General features: G+C 33.9%; 1 protein-coding gene across 3 annotated transcripts; it reads right to left on the bottom strand.

Annotated features, from left to right (window-relative positions):
* Positions 1-201: 201 nt before the first annotated feature.
* Depdc1 (DEP domain containing 1) lies at positions 202-18,544 on the bottom strand. 3 transcript variants are annotated; one of them, XM_076862305.1, is made up of 12 exons: positions 18,497-18,544; positions 15,190-15,455; positions 11,897-12,053; positions 10,868-10,986; positions 10,336-10,466; positions 9,418-9,465; positions 6,910-7,050; positions 4,389-5,243; positions 3,781-3,953; positions 2,138-2,314; positions 1,026-1,211; positions 202-342 (listed from the first exon to the last, which is right to left on the bottom strand). In XM_076862305.1, exons 1-12 carry the CDS (start codon positions 18,542-18,544, stop codon positions 202-204), a joined length of 2,442 nt encoding a protein of 813 aa, XP_076718420.1. The 3 variants fall into 3 exon arrangements, with proteins under 3 accessions (XP_076718420.1, XP_076718421.1, XP_076718422.1); XM_076862306.1 differs by having other exon boundaries at positions 202-336; XM_076862307.1 differs by lacking the exon at positions 4,389-5,243.
* Positions 18,545-19,099: the final 555 nt, after the last annotated feature.

The following is a 19,099-nucleotide window of genomic DNA, read 5'->3' as shown; positions in this document are numbered from 1 at the left end:
ATTGCCTATTGTTATGCTTTCTCAGTTGAGATTCAGTAGCTCTTTCACAGTCTCAAATTGATAACTATTTGGAACATCCTCACATCATGTGTTTACGTAAGAGAAACCTGATTAATAAGAGAATCCCATTTTAATACCTAGATTCACAGATATGGCTTCATTTATCAAAGTTCGACAAGTATTAGATAATTTTTAATTTAGTTAGTATCTTAGACTACGAAACTTTGGTTTTCTTAAAATCAACATTGGTTGCTTGATTGTAGGTTTCTCACCAAAAAGTGCTGCTTCACTCTCTGTGGTTGGAAATCTTTTCTGATATATCAAAGGATATTCCTTCTGAAACTTAAAAATAAGGTGAGGAATTAGAAGGTATTTAACATTTATTTCCCTAGTTGATGCCAGAGCTCAACATTTGTGATAAGAATTTAGTACATTTCTCAAAGATGGATTACAGAGACAATAGCCTTTCATTTTATCCTTGCTCCTCCTTCCCTTTCTTTTCACATATGTGAAAAGGTACACTAGAAGATCTTTTAGATCTCTGTTGGTATTGACATTCTAGGATTCTTTTTATTGCTAATTCTTCCCTTAATTTCCAGATCTTTTCAATTGGAAAGCCCATGAAGGTCTCAGGGATCTGGTACAGTTCACATTTCTTTGAGTGTTTCCAACTTAGAATTAGTCTTACTAGAATTATGGAGCAACTGGAGTTTGGATTAAAGCTAGAGTTTCTAAATGATAGTGATGAGTCACCCAAACTATGTTCAGATTTTATAATTGCTTTTCTAGGCTAATTTCAGCTGTAATTACACAAAACACCAGAAACAATGAGAGTACCATTATTATTGCTAATATTTTAAAATTTATGATTCAGGATATATTTTAGAAGTAGTTTAATGCTTACATATAATGTACCACAATATGTAGCTTATACACTTAATAAGAAATTAGATTCTAAATGTTATAAAATGACAACAACTTATAGCATATTACAAATATGACTGAGCACTTGCTCAGTCTCTTACCTGTTTTAGTTTTCTTCTTTTCTCTTTTAGAGGCAAACTCTTATTTTTAATAATATTCTCTAAAAGTTCTGCAATTGCTGCTTGAGAGGTAGAAACCTTTTGTTCATCAAACTCCTGAGCACTAATTTGTTTACAATAAGAATAAGTTGGCAAAGGAGCAAATAGTCCATCTCTAGGATTTTTAACCTGTAGTGAACAACATGAGATAGTAAAAAAATCTATTAATTTTGGTCATGTCCTTATTTGGTAAAGCATTCTTTTGATGAGATCTAGTACTGATTTATTTTGCTACTTATCAATCATTCAATGCATTAAGAAAATTGTATTATGCAATAGTGATGAGTCAGTAATATCAAAATTCTAGTTCTACAGCCTACTGGGTTTTATAATTCAGCATAAAACATCAATATTATGACTAGTAATAAAGTATCCACCTACTGTTTTTGAGGCTTAGGGGCATGATATTAATGGGCATCCATTGATAACCGAAAGCTATTGTAGGAAATGGTTGTAATTATCATAAGCCAGGACAATATTAGAATGAGAGAAAGCACAAATGCATGTGCTGGTCAGCCTAAGCTGAATACAGCAGTTACCTGTTGTTTTGGCTGCTCAGTATGCCTTTTCTCTTTCTTTTAATAATTCCTTCCCATGCTGTTCCCTCTACCTTCACCTCTTTTGAAAAACAAATTCTGATCTATGTAGAACCAATCAGAATATGACTCTCTTTCTATCTTAGTTATACTCAATCACCCAAAGAATGCATATTTAATCTGGATCGGGCCAATTGAGAGTCCAAACCCAGAACTTTTAAATTGGGGGTGGAGGGTTGGCTCTTTTTCTTTGTATTCCAAACATAGGGTGTGATGCATGAACTTTAATCAGCCATATTCCCCATCATGTGATAGAGGCATTTGTCAAAAAAAGGACTGAAATGTAAATAAGAGATGGTAGGATGGGCACAGATTCCTAGTTCAATGTCTGCACTACTGACTTTTAGAAGTTATTTAGATGCATTAATAAAATCTCCCTTTCTGATGGGGCTAGTTTGAGATAAGTTTGACATGTGTAAATGACTAATGCACAGACTTTTAAGATTCAAAAATACCTACGTGGCCCTTTTTTAAGTAGTCAAGATGTTTCTCTACTGCAGTCTGTAAGTAAGAAGGTACTTGAAGAATTTCCTGATGATGATCCATTAAGAAAGAAACTAATCTTGCAGCAAGAAGCTCATCAAGATCCACTTCTTCGGCACAGCACAGCACACACCGAGAAAAAGTGTGTATCATCTAGAAACAGCAAAAAATTTGAATTTAAGAATTTAAGGTTTCATATAAATTAGAATATCAGTAATTTCCAGGCAGCACTATGTGAAATATTGAGATAAAGTGACAAGCAGACTTCACATTAAAAATGAGGATAGTAATTTATTACGATTAGAAAGGTAAAAATTCTAATATATTTAAGTCCTTGTTAAAGTCCTTGTTAAGTATTTCCTTAACATAATTCTAAAGGGCTATAATAAGGCTTAGGTTTATCTTCAGTTTTATCACAATTATATCTGTAAATACTGCAGGTTCTATTAATACCACATGGATATGTTGTTTAAAAAGTTATTAGAAAACAGGAACTTACCATATTAAATTAATTTCACAAAAATATAAACCAGGAGAATATATCACGCACACAGAATATATATTCAGCAGAGGATGCAAACTTGGCACTATATCTTTTAAAACTCTGGAAAATAGTTGTTAAAGCTTATTCTATCAGTCTTTAAACAGCAAATTAATACACACATTCTTCAGTTCTGTTGTAGAAATCTTTATATCTTGAGATAAATTTTGTTTCAAAACTTATCACTCTCACTCGTATCCATATAAATCACTAACACACACGCCCACACTCATTCTATAATAATCAGAATGGTTTTTCTTTCTAGTTCCAAGGCTCAGTCCTCAGCTTTTTGCTCTTTTCTATATTTTTAAGCCTCTAGAACTTATTTACTTTTATTATCTTCAATTACCATCTCTATGTGGATGACTCAATAAAAACTTCCTCTGTCCTGACCTTTTGTTCACCTTGCTCACATTCCCAATATTTTGCTGGATAAATTTTACTTGAATGTCTTATAATTTTAAAACCAAAAATATAAAACCAAAATTATCTCCTTCTCACTTAATGTTTCTCAAACATCTTCTCTTAAAAACGTATTCTTCTTAATAGTGCCATAATTACTAAAGAATAGTTCTCTTTATATTACGTCTGCCACTATAAAAGGACTGGCATTATAATGAGTGGAAAAACAGAGCATAGCTATAGATTCCTTACTGTGACAAGCTGCAGCCTAAGAAAGTAGCAGTTCTTAGAGGCAACAGATCATTTCAAAGATTCATTTTCAACATTATGATATAGCATCCTCTTCTTTTCCCACCAAAAAGAATTGGCACAAACTAGCATAATGTGATCTGACTGTAGATCTATCATTAGGAAGCTATATAGGATGCATGAGAAGGTGAAGTCCTCTGTCAAGATTAACACCAGGATACAAAAGTATAACAGACTGGGCAAAAAGAATAGTACACAAATATTTGCTGCTAGGAAAAGTTAAATTTCTAAGTTTTTCTAACTCAGGAATGTAAGACTTCCAAGATCAGGATTCACTTGAGTAGTACTTTAAGATAGATAGGTTTTCTTTTTTTCACAAAACAAATTATGAACCAGAATTTATTATTTCCATAAGAAATAAACTTACCAGTGATCTTGTACCCATTACATCATGGAGTTTGGGCATATCAACATTTTGACTCATTCGAGAAATCATGCGCATTAAAAGTTGAAGCCGTCTACGATTTGGTGGGGGAAGTAACAAACAACATAACTGCAGTGCATTGATGGCAACTCTCTCTAAATGAGGTTGCAGCAAACCTAGAAGGTAAAGTCACCCCCACCCCAAAAAAGTTCATCAATGATACTAGTTGCTTTCATACTACCAGTATATATAGTTATAAAAAGAGGTTAAGATAATATCTTAGAATTTAATTTCTTTTGACTGTGTAGAAATTTCCATATTCCTCAAAAACATAACAAGATTCTCATTATTTTCCTATTACATATTTCTAATTATTAAAATTCTTCACTTATTAAAAAGAAAGTGACAATAAGCAAAATTGAAGAAAAAGAAAGTAAGTGCTTTAAAAAGGTTGAGTAAATCTTGGTTATGTCATGACAAAGTCCTTTACAGTAATATCTTTTGGAGGAAAAAGAATAAGCAATTTCAGAGAAGAAGAGCAATATAAGCAAAATACAGAGTTAGTAAACACAAAAAATTAATTTTGCATGCACTGGAAGCAACAACCTTACTTTGCGTGCCAGTCAACATAGAAGAAGCTGGAAGTAAAGGATTTTCTGAAAGTTCTATTGTACTTTTGCAAAGTCTTTTATTGATTGTGGTACTAGACTCTCCCAGTTCACTGTCCATAGCTGCTTGCACACTTGTGCTCTCTTTTCCAAGATTTGGTTTCATGATAATTTCAGCCACTGGTGTATTGATATAACTACTCCGTCTTGTACTACTTCTTAAAAGTAAACTCTGAGATCTACAAAGTTGTTTTGACTTGCATTTTCCATTACATAATTCTTCTTGGTCTTGAATAGTCAATGTAGAAGTTCTCTTAAACCCAACACAGAGTGGTTTTTGAACACTTTCCTCTGAATGAAGATTCAATAAAAATTCCTGGTTCAGCTCTGACTCTAAAAATTGTTTATTATTTTGTCCTTCTATGTTCTTAACAGATTGATGGAAGGTACTAGATACCTTTTTATTTGAATTCTCAGGCATATCTATAATTCCCTCCAAAGAAGAGCACCTTGGTTTGATGTTAGAGGCCAGAACATGCATACTACTTAAGCCTATTAAATTATGACAACTTCCTCCCATTATGTCATTGGCACTGGCTCTTCTGTTTCTTAAATTAACTAGCTGCAATTTCTTATCACATCTTTCTTGAAATCCTTGGTCACTTATCTGTAGTTTCTCAGTAGAGTCTGATTCTTCTTTGTTTTTGTCTTTGTGAAGCAGACTAAGAAGAAGACATTCAGTTGATTTGAAGGAATTCAGATTGTTTAAGTGAAGGGTTTTTTTTGAAGTCTCTGGATCATCTTGGATTTTATGTATCCCACTGGGTCTATCTGAAACTGTGACGTAGCCACAAACAACTACCAGGAAATGAAACAAAAATTAAGATGCAACTGTATGGCAGTGAACAAAAATAATAGTACAGTTAAAAAACAAAGCATCACTATGGTACATGTTGTTAGTATAGTACAAATAGCTGCTTAATGTGGAAGGCACTTAAATAGGACACATGCAACATTCAGTTATAAACATGCAAGATTGACTAGAGGTTTCCCTTTTTTTGTGTGATATAAGTAACATCCTAATTAAATGGATCAAGTCAAAATTCATTTAAAAATATCTGTCCTCATTCTAGAAGTACCAGAAACCTCTTAATTACAAGACAACCATAGTATAATAGAAATTTACAGTCATCTGTTGGTATCCTTGTGGAACTCATTCTAGGATTGCCCATGGACACCAAAATGTACTTACATAAGTCTCTTACATAAAATAGTATAATACTTGTATATAATCTGGCATATACTCCCATATATTTTAAATAATCTCTATTTCATATAAGATTCAACACAATATTAATACTATAAAAAGAATTGTTATGCTATATTATTTAAGAAAAATGACAAGGAAAATAAGTCTACTATAAAAAGAATTGTTATGCTATATTATTTAAGAAAAATGACAAGGAAAATAAGTCTGTACATATTCAATACAGCTGCAATCTTTTTTAATTATAAATTTTCTCAATATGTCCAATCCTGGGTTGGTTGACTCCATGGATATGGAAACCAGAGATACAGAGGGGATACCGTACCTATATTTTTATTCTTGATGCCTGACATGGAGCTTCTAATACCTTTGAATTACCCAAGTGATAAAAGTTTTGTTATTCACAAGAAACCTATTTATGCTAATGTAACTTATGATTGGCCATGCTTCAAGTGTCAGAATGTTGAGCCCCACCTACAAGGGAAGGACCAAAAGTCCATGATTTAATCAATCATGCCTGAGTAAATAAAACTTCAATTAAAACTCTGGAATAATGACACTAATGAAACTAATGGGTTGATGAATACATGGATGTGCTGTGAGATAGTCTTCCCAGAGAGGGCACAGCGGCTCTGTGACACTGTTCAACTCCATACCTTGCCATTTGCATCCCTTTCCTTTAGCTGTTTCAGAGTTCTTATCTTTTATAACAAACTGATTATCCTAAGTACTTTCCTGAGTTCTGTGAGTTGTAGAGAATTACTAAACCTGAGAGGGGTTTGAGTGATCTCCTGAACTGATAGCTGGCTGGAGAGAAACAGATAGCCTGGGTACCTCATTTGCTGCTGGCATCTGAAATGAGGACACTCTTATTTAACTGAACTCTTAACCTGTGGGGTTTAGGCTTACTCTGGGTAGCTAAAGTTTTAGAAATACATTGTATTGTATGACACTAAATTGATGTCAGGACACCTGGTGTTGGAACAACATATCTGAATAATTAGAAAACAACAAAACAGCAACCATAGTATTATAGCCTACTACTTTCATATTTACTCATGCTTCTATAGACTTTTCTTTTTTTCTTTTGAGACAGGGTCTTGCTACATTAGCCAGACTGTCCTCAAGCTCATAGGTTTGAACATTCCTCCTACTGAATAGCTAGGAACAGAGGTGTGCCACTACACCTTACTACCTGTATTTTTAGATCTTTTAAATTTTAAGAAACTTGAAAACTTTAGCAAAATCCATACATACCCAAAATGTTCACAAATAATTCATAATATTCAAATGTAAGTAGAGGTTCAGGGAGATCTAGAAAATAATCTGCGATTGTTCTGAATACATCTCGCTCAAATCCAACATAAGTTGGGTTATTTGTATCATTACTTCTTGGCCCTAAAATGTAGAAGGAAAAACAATCATATATAATTTAAGTACAATTTAAAAAATACATATTAAAGTATAATACTTGTATAAGGGAGTTATTTAATTTTTTTTAGTTGTAGATGGACAGCATGCCTTTATTTTATTTCTTTATTTTTATGTGGTGCTGAGGATCGAACCCAGTGCCTCACACATGCTAGGCAAGTGCTCTGCCACTGAGCTGCAGCCCCAGCAGTTTATTTTAATACTATTTTAATACCTGAAAAGTTACAAAAAAAAGAAAAAAATTTAGTATATTTTTAAACCATGAGGGGAGTATTTATGACAACTCATTAATGTTTTCCTCAGAAATAAGACTGGATCACATTTTACAATTAAGAAAACTAAGGCTCAGAGTAACTTGCCTCAGATGAAAAAGCCCTTGATGGTGAAGCTAGAATTAGAACATATAGCATATAAAATGAAAACAAGGCCCAGGACTTTTAGGTCTAATAACATTTAAAGTATGGTTCATAAATACATATATCATCCAATACATTTATTAAAAATACAAGTTTCTGTACACAGATCAGAATCCGCAGAGGTGAATCTAGGAATATACTGATCTAAAAATATTTGCTTCTGGTTCATTAAATTTAGTGGTTTCCAAACACTGACTCAGAAATCTTCATTATAAGTATATTGTGGGGCATAGTTAAAAAAAAAAACAAAGAAAAAATCCTTGATTTATTGAGTCAACCAAATCAGAATCTCTGTAGAGTCTTCCTAGTGACTATGATATGCATTCAGATTTTAAAGTCACTAGACCATCTGTCAAGTTAAAATCTCTCTTCCTAAGTCCAAATAATCTTTTATATCTGTTTCCAAACTTTTGTATAACCAAACAAGTATAAGCACACACAATAAAAAAGATTCACACACACACACACACACACACACACACACAAATAGGTTAAAGACTAACATGGATTTTATGTACAGCAAAATAGATATTTTTTTTTTAAGGAAGATACAAGAAATATTCTGAATATGCTTCATTATTATTAGAATGTTTTCTAGGACAGAAAACATATGTTTACTGGAAATAATAAAGAATTTATAGTTATGAGAACTTAGGTTTGAGCTCTAACTCCTTCACATTACCAGAAAACTCAGAGGGTCTTGATTTTTTTCCTCTGGGAAAAAAATTGAGAATATTGATTATTGATTCTTATATCTGACAGAATTATTCTGGGGTATTAAATAATAAGTAAGTAAAAATTCTTAATTTTGTCTCTAAATACACTGCTATTAAATTGAATTTTAGTAAGTTATATATTAGGTATCAATTTGGTATAACACGCTTTGGGAAATGAAAGAAAAGAAATCCCTAAAAATGGATGTCAGAGGAGGCTTTATCAATGTGCTTATCTGAGTTGTCAACCATGAGCCAAGAATGAGAGAGAAGTGAATTAGGTAAGGAAGCTTGAAATAGAAATTAAATCTGAAGTTTATGAACAGGAAGGATCTTTACCTTAATTTCATAAAGTGTTTCTGTAACTTATTTACTTCATTGCTATTTATTCTGTTATTTTGTCACATTGACACCCAGTGGACAACAAAGGAATAAATACTTATCCTGAACATTAATAAAACCATATTAGAATTTTTAAAAACACTGAATTTATAAGAACTAGAATCTGTACTACATCTATAACTAAAATTACTAAAATAAAGTTAAATTTTTATGATTTAGAAGCATATATCTTTAAAATTTTTCAAAATTTATTTTGAAACCGATTAGGGCTTAATCAAGATCTTAAATTATGAAAATCAATTGTCACTATCACTATGTAAAAAATTGGTCACTGAAATAATAAAATATTATTTCTGAATTAGCGACAAATCTTTTTTTCATAAACATAAAAGTCCTATTATACATCCTTTGGACTAGTAGCATGTAATAAAGCACCTGAATATTGAAGCCACATACAAGGAAAAAAGGAATGAAGTAGGCTTTACAAAACTTCATTTTTGATTGAATCTTTTCTACCTTACATGCTGTTTTACTTCCAAGTGACCATTTGAACCCTCTGGCTTCTCACTGAGGTAATTACTGTAGTCCGGTTTTACCTAAAAATCCTTTAAAATCCTCTAGCTTATGATTTTATGATTTATGTGAACTAAGCAATAAGTGATGGGCTTATAAAATCACTTTCTGCATGGAAAACATTACTTTAGGCTCCATAAGTAATAGATTCTACTAGATTTTCACTTAACCATCAAGAGAAACAACATTATTTTAATTTTATTAGGATTTTTATGAGTTATTTAAAAATTCCTTGATACTTGTTAAATACCATCGATATAAGACATATTTATATGAATAATTTAACTTACAATTTGCTAGGCACTTCATGGCAGATAATACCCAGTGAGGAAGGTCATCTAGACACACACACACAAAAAATTATTTAGGAAGTCACATAATTTTTGTGATAGTATATTTTAGAACTTCACACTTAAGTATTAAAAAGTTATAGATATCTTGAGTTTGACTCTGTCTACAATACATAAAATAATTGGCTGAGGCCAAATTAAGAATTATTTGGGGATATGTTTAGACATAAGCTCTTAATCTTCATTTTTAACTACACCACCATTTTCATCCTTAGTTTGGTTCCATCTGTTGCTATGCTGCTTGAATGCTACTGACTTGGTGAGACCTATGATTGAAATGAACTATATCTGAATGTTAGGGTACCGTACATTGAGGCTTCCTTAAAATCTTTTCAATAGTCACCATTTTTATCCTGTTCATCATTAATTTTTTAAAATATATTTTTTAGTTGTAGATGGACACAGTACCTTTATTTTATTATTTTTATGTGTGCTGAGGATCAAACCTAGTGCATCACATGTCCTAGGCAAGCACTCTACCACTGAACCACAGTCCTAGCTCCTTGTTCATCATTAGCCCCAATGCCTTGCACACTGTATATCTCAAGATAAATGTGGAAAATCAACAGATTTTATTTTTTCCTTTTGAATGCTTAACCTGTCATTTTAAAAATGCATGCATGAATTCACCTTAGCAGTTAAATAATTTCTTATAATAGCATGAATAATATTCACTTAAAAATTTTTCCACTGTTACTACTAAAACATGTATATAACTACTATAACATGTATATAAAATAATAGACCCTCAATAAAAATATTCCACTTTCTAAATTTGGGTCTCTTTCTTTTCCACTATAGCTGTGCTCTTTGTTACTAAGTTAGGAAAGATTCCATTTTTCTTTTATTAATACCAACCTGATTTGTCTTGTAGTACAACTACTCCATGCTTACTGGTATTGGTCATGTTATACATTATATATTGAGGAATTACTTGGCTTGGATTTATCAGTTCTTCTAGGGATGGCACACCTAAAATGGTTTGCAGGCTGAAAAGAAAGAATAAAACTTTTTTTTTCCTCCATAAAATAAGAGAAATAGAATATGAGTATGACTGAAAAGAATAAAGTCATCAGAATATTTTTTTTCCTTAACCAAACTCCTGAAGCTTATATGTAACATCTACTTTTAAATATATTTATCTTAATAACATTCAGAGGATTCCAATGTAGAACATAAACTATAGGCATGACTTTAATTCAAAGAAAAAGCAAATTATACTGGAAGTATTTTATTTCTAAGGTAAAGCATTTATTAGGAAACATATACAAAAGTTAAATTCTAAGTTTTAAGAGTTAATCTGTTCTCATTCATTTATATATTTTTAGAAAATGTCAAATGAATCATCAAAATGTTTCAGAAACTTGATTGTAGCTTAGTTTTATCTTACTAGATCAGAATAATATATCTCCAAACTTCTTCAATATCTTCCTGGCTTATTTCTCTCTTATCAGTTAAGTTTTCTTGATTTTCAATGATTATTTCATGATTCCTCTTCTCTGCATTTTCCTGAAAAAAAGAAGTACTATTGTTTAATTTGTTATGCTCAAAGTAAGGAAATATTGAACAGGTACCACTCTTAATACTTAGTAGTTTTAGGCTATTATGGAGCTGCAATGTAAGTATAAGGCTATTATGGAGCTACAATGTAAGTGTTGCTTAAAGAAATAATATACCATATGGTAAAAAGAGTTTTTGTTTTTGTAGTTGCCACTAACATAAAAAAAAATCAACTATTTCTAAATATTGCTCACATTACTAGGAGCAAGAGAGATTAGTTGAGGAGTTGTGTGGTGACATACTGGTGCTATAGTTTTGATCTTAAATGTGCCCCAAAGGTCCATGCATTGAAGACTTGGTCCCTAACCTATGGCACTACTACTGAGATGTGGTGGAAACTTTAGGAGCTGGGGCCTAATGAAAGGAGGTTAAGTCATTGTGGGGTGCCTCTGAAGAGGATATTGGGACCCTGTCCTTTCCTTGCTCTTTTAATTCTCAGCTGCTATGAGGAGAGCAGTTTCCTCTGCCACACATCTCCCACGATGACGTATTGTCTTTCAACATACTCCAAAGCAAGAGAGCCAACTGACCATGGACTAAAACCCCTGAAACTGAGCCTACATAAATCTTTCATCCATTTAAGTTGATTCTCTCAGATATTCTGTCACAGTGATGGAAGGCTAATTAGCATACCAGGGAAGAAAGAAAACATTATTAAATTATATAAATATCATTTTCAATGTCTGTCATTTTTATCATTATTTTGTGTATGAAATAAATTCACATATATAGTTTTAGAATATAACATTGATAAATTTCTGTATTGGCTTCAATATTAAAGCACATCTACTTTTAATACTCTTATTATTAAGCACACAGTATTTACATTAAAAATAGTGATTAATAAATGGCATTTTACCTGAGAGAAATGTAATCCATGCTTCTTAGGAGTTCTACGAGATAAATTTCTTAATTTAAAAACACTATCTTTATCTTTCGAAAAGTTTTCTATGCTGTTTTTCCTCAATTCTGGATGTCTTCGTGGAAGAGTTTTAAGTGGTGAAGTTGCAGGAAATCTGGTTTAAAAATAATATGCAATTAAACAATATGAGAAACTAATTTTTATATCCTAATTTAAAACTCACACAAAGACCCTGATTTGCTTATATCACCAAGGAATGAAGATTCTACATGAATTAATTTTCCCTTTATACTTTTAAAAATATTTTAATAGATTCTTGCTTTCTTTAGTATATGGTGCATATTTTAATTTTATTTACAGACAATTCAGGGTTACTATTATAATCACTTTTGTTGCATAAGTATTTTTTACACACAAAATAGTTCTATAATGCAAAAATTTTCTAAACTCCTTTGATAAGTTATTTAGTTTGTATATATTTTATGACTTTTGCCTGTTTATTTCCATATTTAGTTTCTTGCTCCTTTTGGTTATAATGTTGTTTTCCCTCCTTTCATTTTAATATAAAATATTTCCAAGATATGAAAAAGTCCAGAACATAATATAAGTCAACATTCACGTGTTAACTATCAAGTGATACAATCATTGACATTTTGATTAAGTTTCTCTATCTTTCTTTTTAAAGTAAAAGAAAAATCTTTGCATACTCCATTTTTTCTCCTGCATAAAGGAAATCATAAATCTATAGTTAGTATCCATGCTTTTATATTTTCAAGATATGTCTGAACAATATGTGGTCTCTGGTCTGCTATTTTTTTCAACTCATGGTTTCTCTTATTATACATCAAATTTATACATATCTTTTTAGAGACATTAGAAGTTCGTTCTTACTCTACTGTCATACAAATACTTTCTTTTTTTTGCAGGGGGTAGGGGGTGGCAATACTGGAGATTGAACCCAGAGGTGCTTTACCACTGAGCTACATCCCCAGCCTTTTTCATTTTTTTTTTTTTTTGAAACAGGGTCTCACAAAGTTGTTTAGGGCTTCACCAAGTTGCTGAGGCTGGCTTTGAATTAGTGATCCTCTTGCCTTAGCCTCTTGAGTCACTGGGATTAAAGGTATGCACCACCATGCCCAGCTTTACAAAATCCGGCTCTACAAATACTTTTTAATTCTCTAATAACAGCTTAATTTTTCATGTTTAGATGTCTAAGTCATGTATAACTTATACTGAGTTCCCATCTATGTGTGGGTTTCTTTTTTGCAGCATTTAAGGGAATTTAAGCCCAGATATCAGGTAAGGCAATTCTCTCCTCTTTATTCTTCAAAACTGCCTTTGGCCTTTATCAAATGAATTTCAGAATTTACTTGTCAAATTCTACAAAAAGTTATATTGAGATTTTGGATGAAAATGTACTAAATTCATACATAAATGTGGAAGAACTGACATACATATCATACTGTCTATTTTATAAACAGGATATTTTTGTCCATTAATTTCCATTAATAACAACTTTATCCAATAAGGTCTTAAACATTTTTAGTATCCTTTATTGTGAGGTATTTTAGATTTTTGTTACTATTTAAAAAACTAGAGGCAGAGAGTCTAGCTGAGTAGTTATGCAGAAATGCAGGAAAGAAAGAATAACCTAACAAAAAGAGGATTCATATTGGAGAGAAAAGTCTACAGATCAGAGAACTATTTAGGTAGCACAGTAGACAGTGTAATAATTAAATTACATTTAAAGAGGAGTATGGAAAGAAGACAACTAAAGGGAGGGAGGCTATTCATTTAGATAGAGAACACAAGAAGACAAAAGGGGTGATAGTGATTTTCTACATACTCTATTTGAAATGCCTATGTAGGTGAAGAAATGGGTCTAAAGCTCAGGAAATTTGGGTTGGAGAAAAAGCAGTTGAAGGCATAACATGAGACTGTCCAGGGAGCAAGGTAAAGTGAAGACAAAGCCCAGAACTTTCAGACAAGTAAGTTAAAGGATGAATAGGTGCAAAGCAGGGTGCAAAGCAGGCCACAAAGATGACTTAGAAATAATTAAGAGGGAAGATTTGTAAAGTGTTATTCATATACTTGTAATTTACATGTATGAAACAAATTCATTTTGGTACATAGGTAGTATGATTTTCCACTCTGAAATTCATGTTGAAATTTTATTCACAAAATAATGGGGTAGAGAGGGAGTGTGACATTTAAGAGGTGATGGGGCATTAAGAAGGATTAACATTTCTTTGGAAGGAGTTCTGGCTCTGGCAGGACTCAATTAGTTACTACCAGAATGTAGGTATTTTTCATATTTTGCCTCTTCTGCTTGCCCTTCTGCTTTTTTTTTGCCATGCTATGATATTGCATGAGACCCTTACCAGATGTGGCTGCCCAATAATGGATTACCCAGCTTCTAAAACCATAAGCCAAGATAAACTTTCCTCATAAATTATCCACTCTCGGGTATTCTTTAATAGTAATAGAAAATGAATTAACACAAAAGGAAAGAATCCATTTCTGAGACATTTAATTTGGAAAATACTAATGTAGTAAAAAAAAAAAAAGCCTTCATAGAAGAGATAAAGGAGTTGAGAAGAATGTAGGAGTTGAGAAGAATGTTTTAGTTTAATACTCTCATAAATGTGTATAGTGCTTCAAGTGGAAGAACAATGCAGACAGAACAAGATTTGGTGAAGCATGGTCTCAGCATTCTCATTTGTAAAAATGGTCTTATATATACCTGTAAATCATAAAGCAGAGTTTCTGATACATGAAGACTGCTTGATACGTATTCTCTTAAATGGTGTTGTCTTCTGTTGTCATATAAAGTGTACTATTGTGACATGTATTTTTAGATTGAATTATCTTATTTAAAGGTAAGAACCTGTGAGTTTGCCTTAACTACAGAATGCATGAAAATAAGTCAGTAATCATGTCCTTGAAATGTTATGACTTTCATAATGTGCCATGTTTCCCTTTCCAATTTTATCATATATGCTAAACATTTAACAAGTTTGAGTTTTGTAGCCATTATCTTAACCTTACAATTTCCAAATAATTTTTTATTAGTTGTTCAAAACATTACAAAGCTCTTGACATATCATATTTCATACATTTGATTCAAGTGGGTTATGAACTCCCATTTCCAAATAATTTTAATTGAATTAAAAACACTTTTCTAAAGAAAACCTTACTTAACCGGAAAAACTGTTATAGTAAAAGCATAATAAAAGTGGAGATAAAACTTTATAGTAATTTTACTTGGTAGTTACATAAACGTTCAGTACCTGAATAGCTGATTGTTGTCATCAAGGTTTTCTGATCCCCATCTACCTTTGATATCTTCAATTACATGATTCTTCAGAAATTTTCTCAACAGTTGAATAGTTTGTTGCCTTGTAACTTCAGGACCAAAATTACTATTATTTCTTAATAGGTCACAAAGCCAATCCACTGCTTCTCCTGCTGTGAAACAATTGCCATATTTTTTAAAGTGTTGCCTATGTTTTCTTAGAGGCATTCCTGCTCGAAAAGATGTAGTGACTTCATTCCACTGTAAAAATTAAAAAAGATTTAAATATCTTACTGATTTGAAATATTTAGGTAAAGAAATTTCTTTAAGTTTCATCTGTTTATACTGTAAAATTCTTTGAAAAAATCATATGTGCTACATAAAACTTTATATCTTGCTGATTTTTTTTTTTTACTAATTCTAGTGCCCTAGTAATATTTTCATATAGTAGATTTTTACTAAAAATATTAATTGGCTGGTCAGTTTATTTAGGAAACTTAGGAAAAAGGAAGAACTCTCTAAGTCCTTGCTAGGGAAAGCATTTGCTCCTTTTGTTCCCACTTTAACTAAGACTAATATACTGGTAGCATCTGTGTCAGGAAATGTAATTTATATTCATTATTTCACTTGAATTCTCACAACTGTTTGAATAGGTACTGTTATTTCATTTTTCACATACGACACACAGAGATTAATAGTATGTCCAAGGTCACACAGCTAAGTGATGAAGCAGGCATTCAAACCTAGGTGTGAATGACTCTAGAATCTGTACTCTCAATTATTGCATTGGCCAAATAAAACTTTTGCCATGCAGTAGTTATACTGGCCTTTACTACTAGGTATTTGCTGTAGTATCTCTTATTTGAAGGTTCTTATGATGAACATAGAACAGATGAGGTAAATTAAGTAAAATGTGAATTCACTACATATCTAAGGACTCGGTGACATCTACATTAAAAAGAAAATACTGGTATTTTCTAAATTGTCCTCTCATTAGCCAAATTTTTATATTTGTGAAAGCTCTAACACTGGAGCATGAGTGTGTTGGTGGTATAGAATGAACACATCATTTTTTAATTGAAAAAAAATCCTGTATTAGAAGTCAAGAAATATAATCTGTAACCCTATGTAGGTGACTATTAGCTGTGTTATAATTGATCTCCTCTATGTAGCCCAGGCATCACAATGGAGAAGGCCTGAAAACACATTAACTGTTTTCTTTACCACCTCCCCATTTCATATATATATCTGTTCAAGGAACTTATAATATTGAGCAGCCCACTATGTACTGGCTTGGTATACAGCAGTAAAAATGACAGAACTCTTTCTGTACTTAAATAGATTACAAAATGGCTGTTCTAAAATACCAACCTAGATGCCCTTCAATAGATGAATGGATAAAAAAAAATGTGGCATATATACACAATGGAATATTACTCAGCAATAAAAGAGAATAAATTCAAGGCATTTGCAAGTAAATAGAAGGAGTTAGAGAAGATAATGCTAAGTGAAGTTAGCCAATCCCCGAAACCCAGATGCTGAATGTTTTCTTTGATATAAGGAGGCTGATTCATAGTGGGGTAGGGAGGGGGAGCAAGGGAGAAATAGAGGAACTCTAGACAGGGCAGAGGGGTGGGAAGGGAAGGTAGGGAGTATGGGGTTAGAAATGATGGTAGAATATGATGGACACTATTATCCAAAGTACAAGTATAAAGACACAAATTGTTGTGAATATACTTTGTATACAACCAGAGATATGAAAAATTGTGCTTTGTATGTGTAATATGAATTGTAATGCATTCTGCTATCATATATAAATTATAAATAAATAAAATACAGTATGGTGTAGTTGTTTATGGGTGATCTCTAATCAGACTACTAAGGTACATTTTCCAACCATAGTTCTACTGTTTATTGCATATGAATTTTTTTGGGGGGGAGGATACCAGGGATTGAACCCAGGGGCACTTGACCACTGAGCCACATCCACAACCTATTTTGTATTTTGTTTAGAGACAAGGTCTCTCACTGAGTTTCTTAGGAACTTGCTGTTGCTGATGCTGGCTTTGAACTTGAGATCCTCCTGCCTCAGCCTCCCAAGCTGCTGGGATTACAGGCTTGGGCCACAGTGCTCAGCTGTGTATGAATTTTGGGGTCTTACTTTTATTCTCTGTTCTTATCTTCTTATTCATAAGGTGGGGAAACTAGCACCTACCTAATGGGCTTGTACTAGTGAAGTGTTGAGTAAATGTTTTCATTATTTCATTGTGGCGTCTTACACCACATATAATTCATTAAATTATAATTCATATAATTTACTAAATTTTAAATATGTGATTACTATCTGATTAAGGTTCTTTCCAGTCCCAGATTCTATTCTTTATATTGATTGATACAACTAACTATGTATTGAGCAGCAGAATTCATGTCAAGCTCACCATATCTGGAAAATCTGCCTTCTTCTAATTCTTCCATTTACTGTTTATGTGACTTTTGGGATAGTATTTAATTTCTGTAAACCTCATTTTCCACATTGTTAAGTATGCCTAAGAATACAGGCCCATACCTGAGGGGCATTCCTGAGAGAATAATTTGCTTGGTATTGTACACATCACAACACACTTTCATATACAGGCCCTCTCAAGAAATCCCTTAAGGTGGGCATGTGTTTCATGCCTATTTTACCATGAGGCTGGTAAAATGAGGCTCAGATGTAAAGTGAACCTCCTAATGCCACAGAACCAGGCAGCATTCACTGTGTCCACACAGATCCAGTGACCATCCACAGTGGTTGCTGATGGATACTTAAAACTACTCCGGCTTAAGTAGGAGGCTCTCTCTCTCTCCTAGTGCTGTTAGGCCAATACTTCCTGCCTCAAATTCCACAGGCCCAAGGAAGGACTCACTTTGGGGCTTGCGCCCAATCTGACCCTACCAAGCTCTGGAGCTCACTCTCCGCTTTTAATTCTGGGGTTTCGTAAATCGCGGTGGGAAGCGGCTAAAATCGGTGTATTCCATCACGTTCCCAGTGTCCCGGCACCGCCAGGCCCGGCCTCGTTCAACCAAGTGGCCTTCTCCGGGCGCTTCGCCAAGGCCCTCAGACCCCAGGCAGCCGGGGGCAGAGGTCCAGACCCGCAAAAGAGGGGAAAGTCGAGCCTCGCCATTTTCCCTCACCCTGCTTCGACCGAACACGGATGCCCTAGGCCGCCTCCCTCTGCCCAGGTAAAACCACCAACGGTCTGTAGCGAAGCGGTGGCCGCCGCCGGCCGGCGGACCAGACTCGCCATTCCGCGCCGTCTTACCAGCTTGGTGGCCCGATAAGGCCCGGGAGGCACACCCCGACCCTCCATAGGTCAACGCTGGCCGACGTCCATGGAAGCGGAAAGCGACGCTTGGTCTGTGCTGTCCAGGCAGCGGCTGTCCGGATACAACTGTCGGCCCCGCGGTTGATTTGAATACCTGGGAGGGCTGCGCTGATTGGCCGCGCCTCCGAGTCACGTGATTCCGCGCTTTCCGAGCCGTAGTGGGCGTGGGGAGACCCATTGGAGCTACCGAGCACAGGTGGTGGGAACTGTGGGCTGGGCTGGTGTTGAGCCTGTTTAGGGGAACTGCTGAGGTACCCGCTCCGGGCCTCCACCCGCTTTCCAGGCGCAGCTTCTCCCTCTTGCGGTGGATAGCGAGGTGCAATTATGTTTCCATGCTCTTCAGGGGTGAGGCAGTTTAGTCCCAGAGAGAATTGTTTGGGCCAGCCTCTGGCTTAAGGGAATTTGAATTTTGAAAAAGAAAGAAAACAAAACAAACAACAGTAACAACAACAAAACCTCGACTCTTTTTGTCTGGGTGTATAGGATCTTCAGCAGTGTCAGCACCAAAGCCCAGCGTCTCCAGGTGTAGCTTTCTCCTGA

This window comes from Callospermophilus lateralis, chromosome 7, assembly GCF_048772815.1.
Source record: "Callospermophilus lateralis isolate mCalLat2 chromosome 7, mCalLat2.hap1, whole genome shotgun sequence".
NCBI classification, from domain to species: domain Eukaryota; kingdom Metazoa; phylum Chordata; class Mammalia; order Rodentia; family Sciuridae; genus Callospermophilus; species Callospermophilus lateralis.
The sequence above is the reverse complement of the archived record's forward strand: the minus strand, read 5'-3'. Positions and strand labels throughout refer to the sequence as shown.

Coding starts and splice junctions, on each gene's coding strand:
- Depdc1 (XM_076862305.1), bottom strand. CDS start 18,544: ATGGAGGGTCGGGGTGTGCCTCCCGGGCCTTATCGGGCCACCAAGCTG. Junction 12,054..15,189: donor GACAACAATCAGCTATTCAG/GTACTGAACGTT, acceptor TTTTTAAACCAG/ATTTCCTGCAACTTCACCAC. Junction 1,212..2,137: donor ACTACTTAAAAAAGGGCCAC/GTAGGTATTTTT, acceptor TGTTCACTACAG/GTTAAAAATCCTAGAGATGG.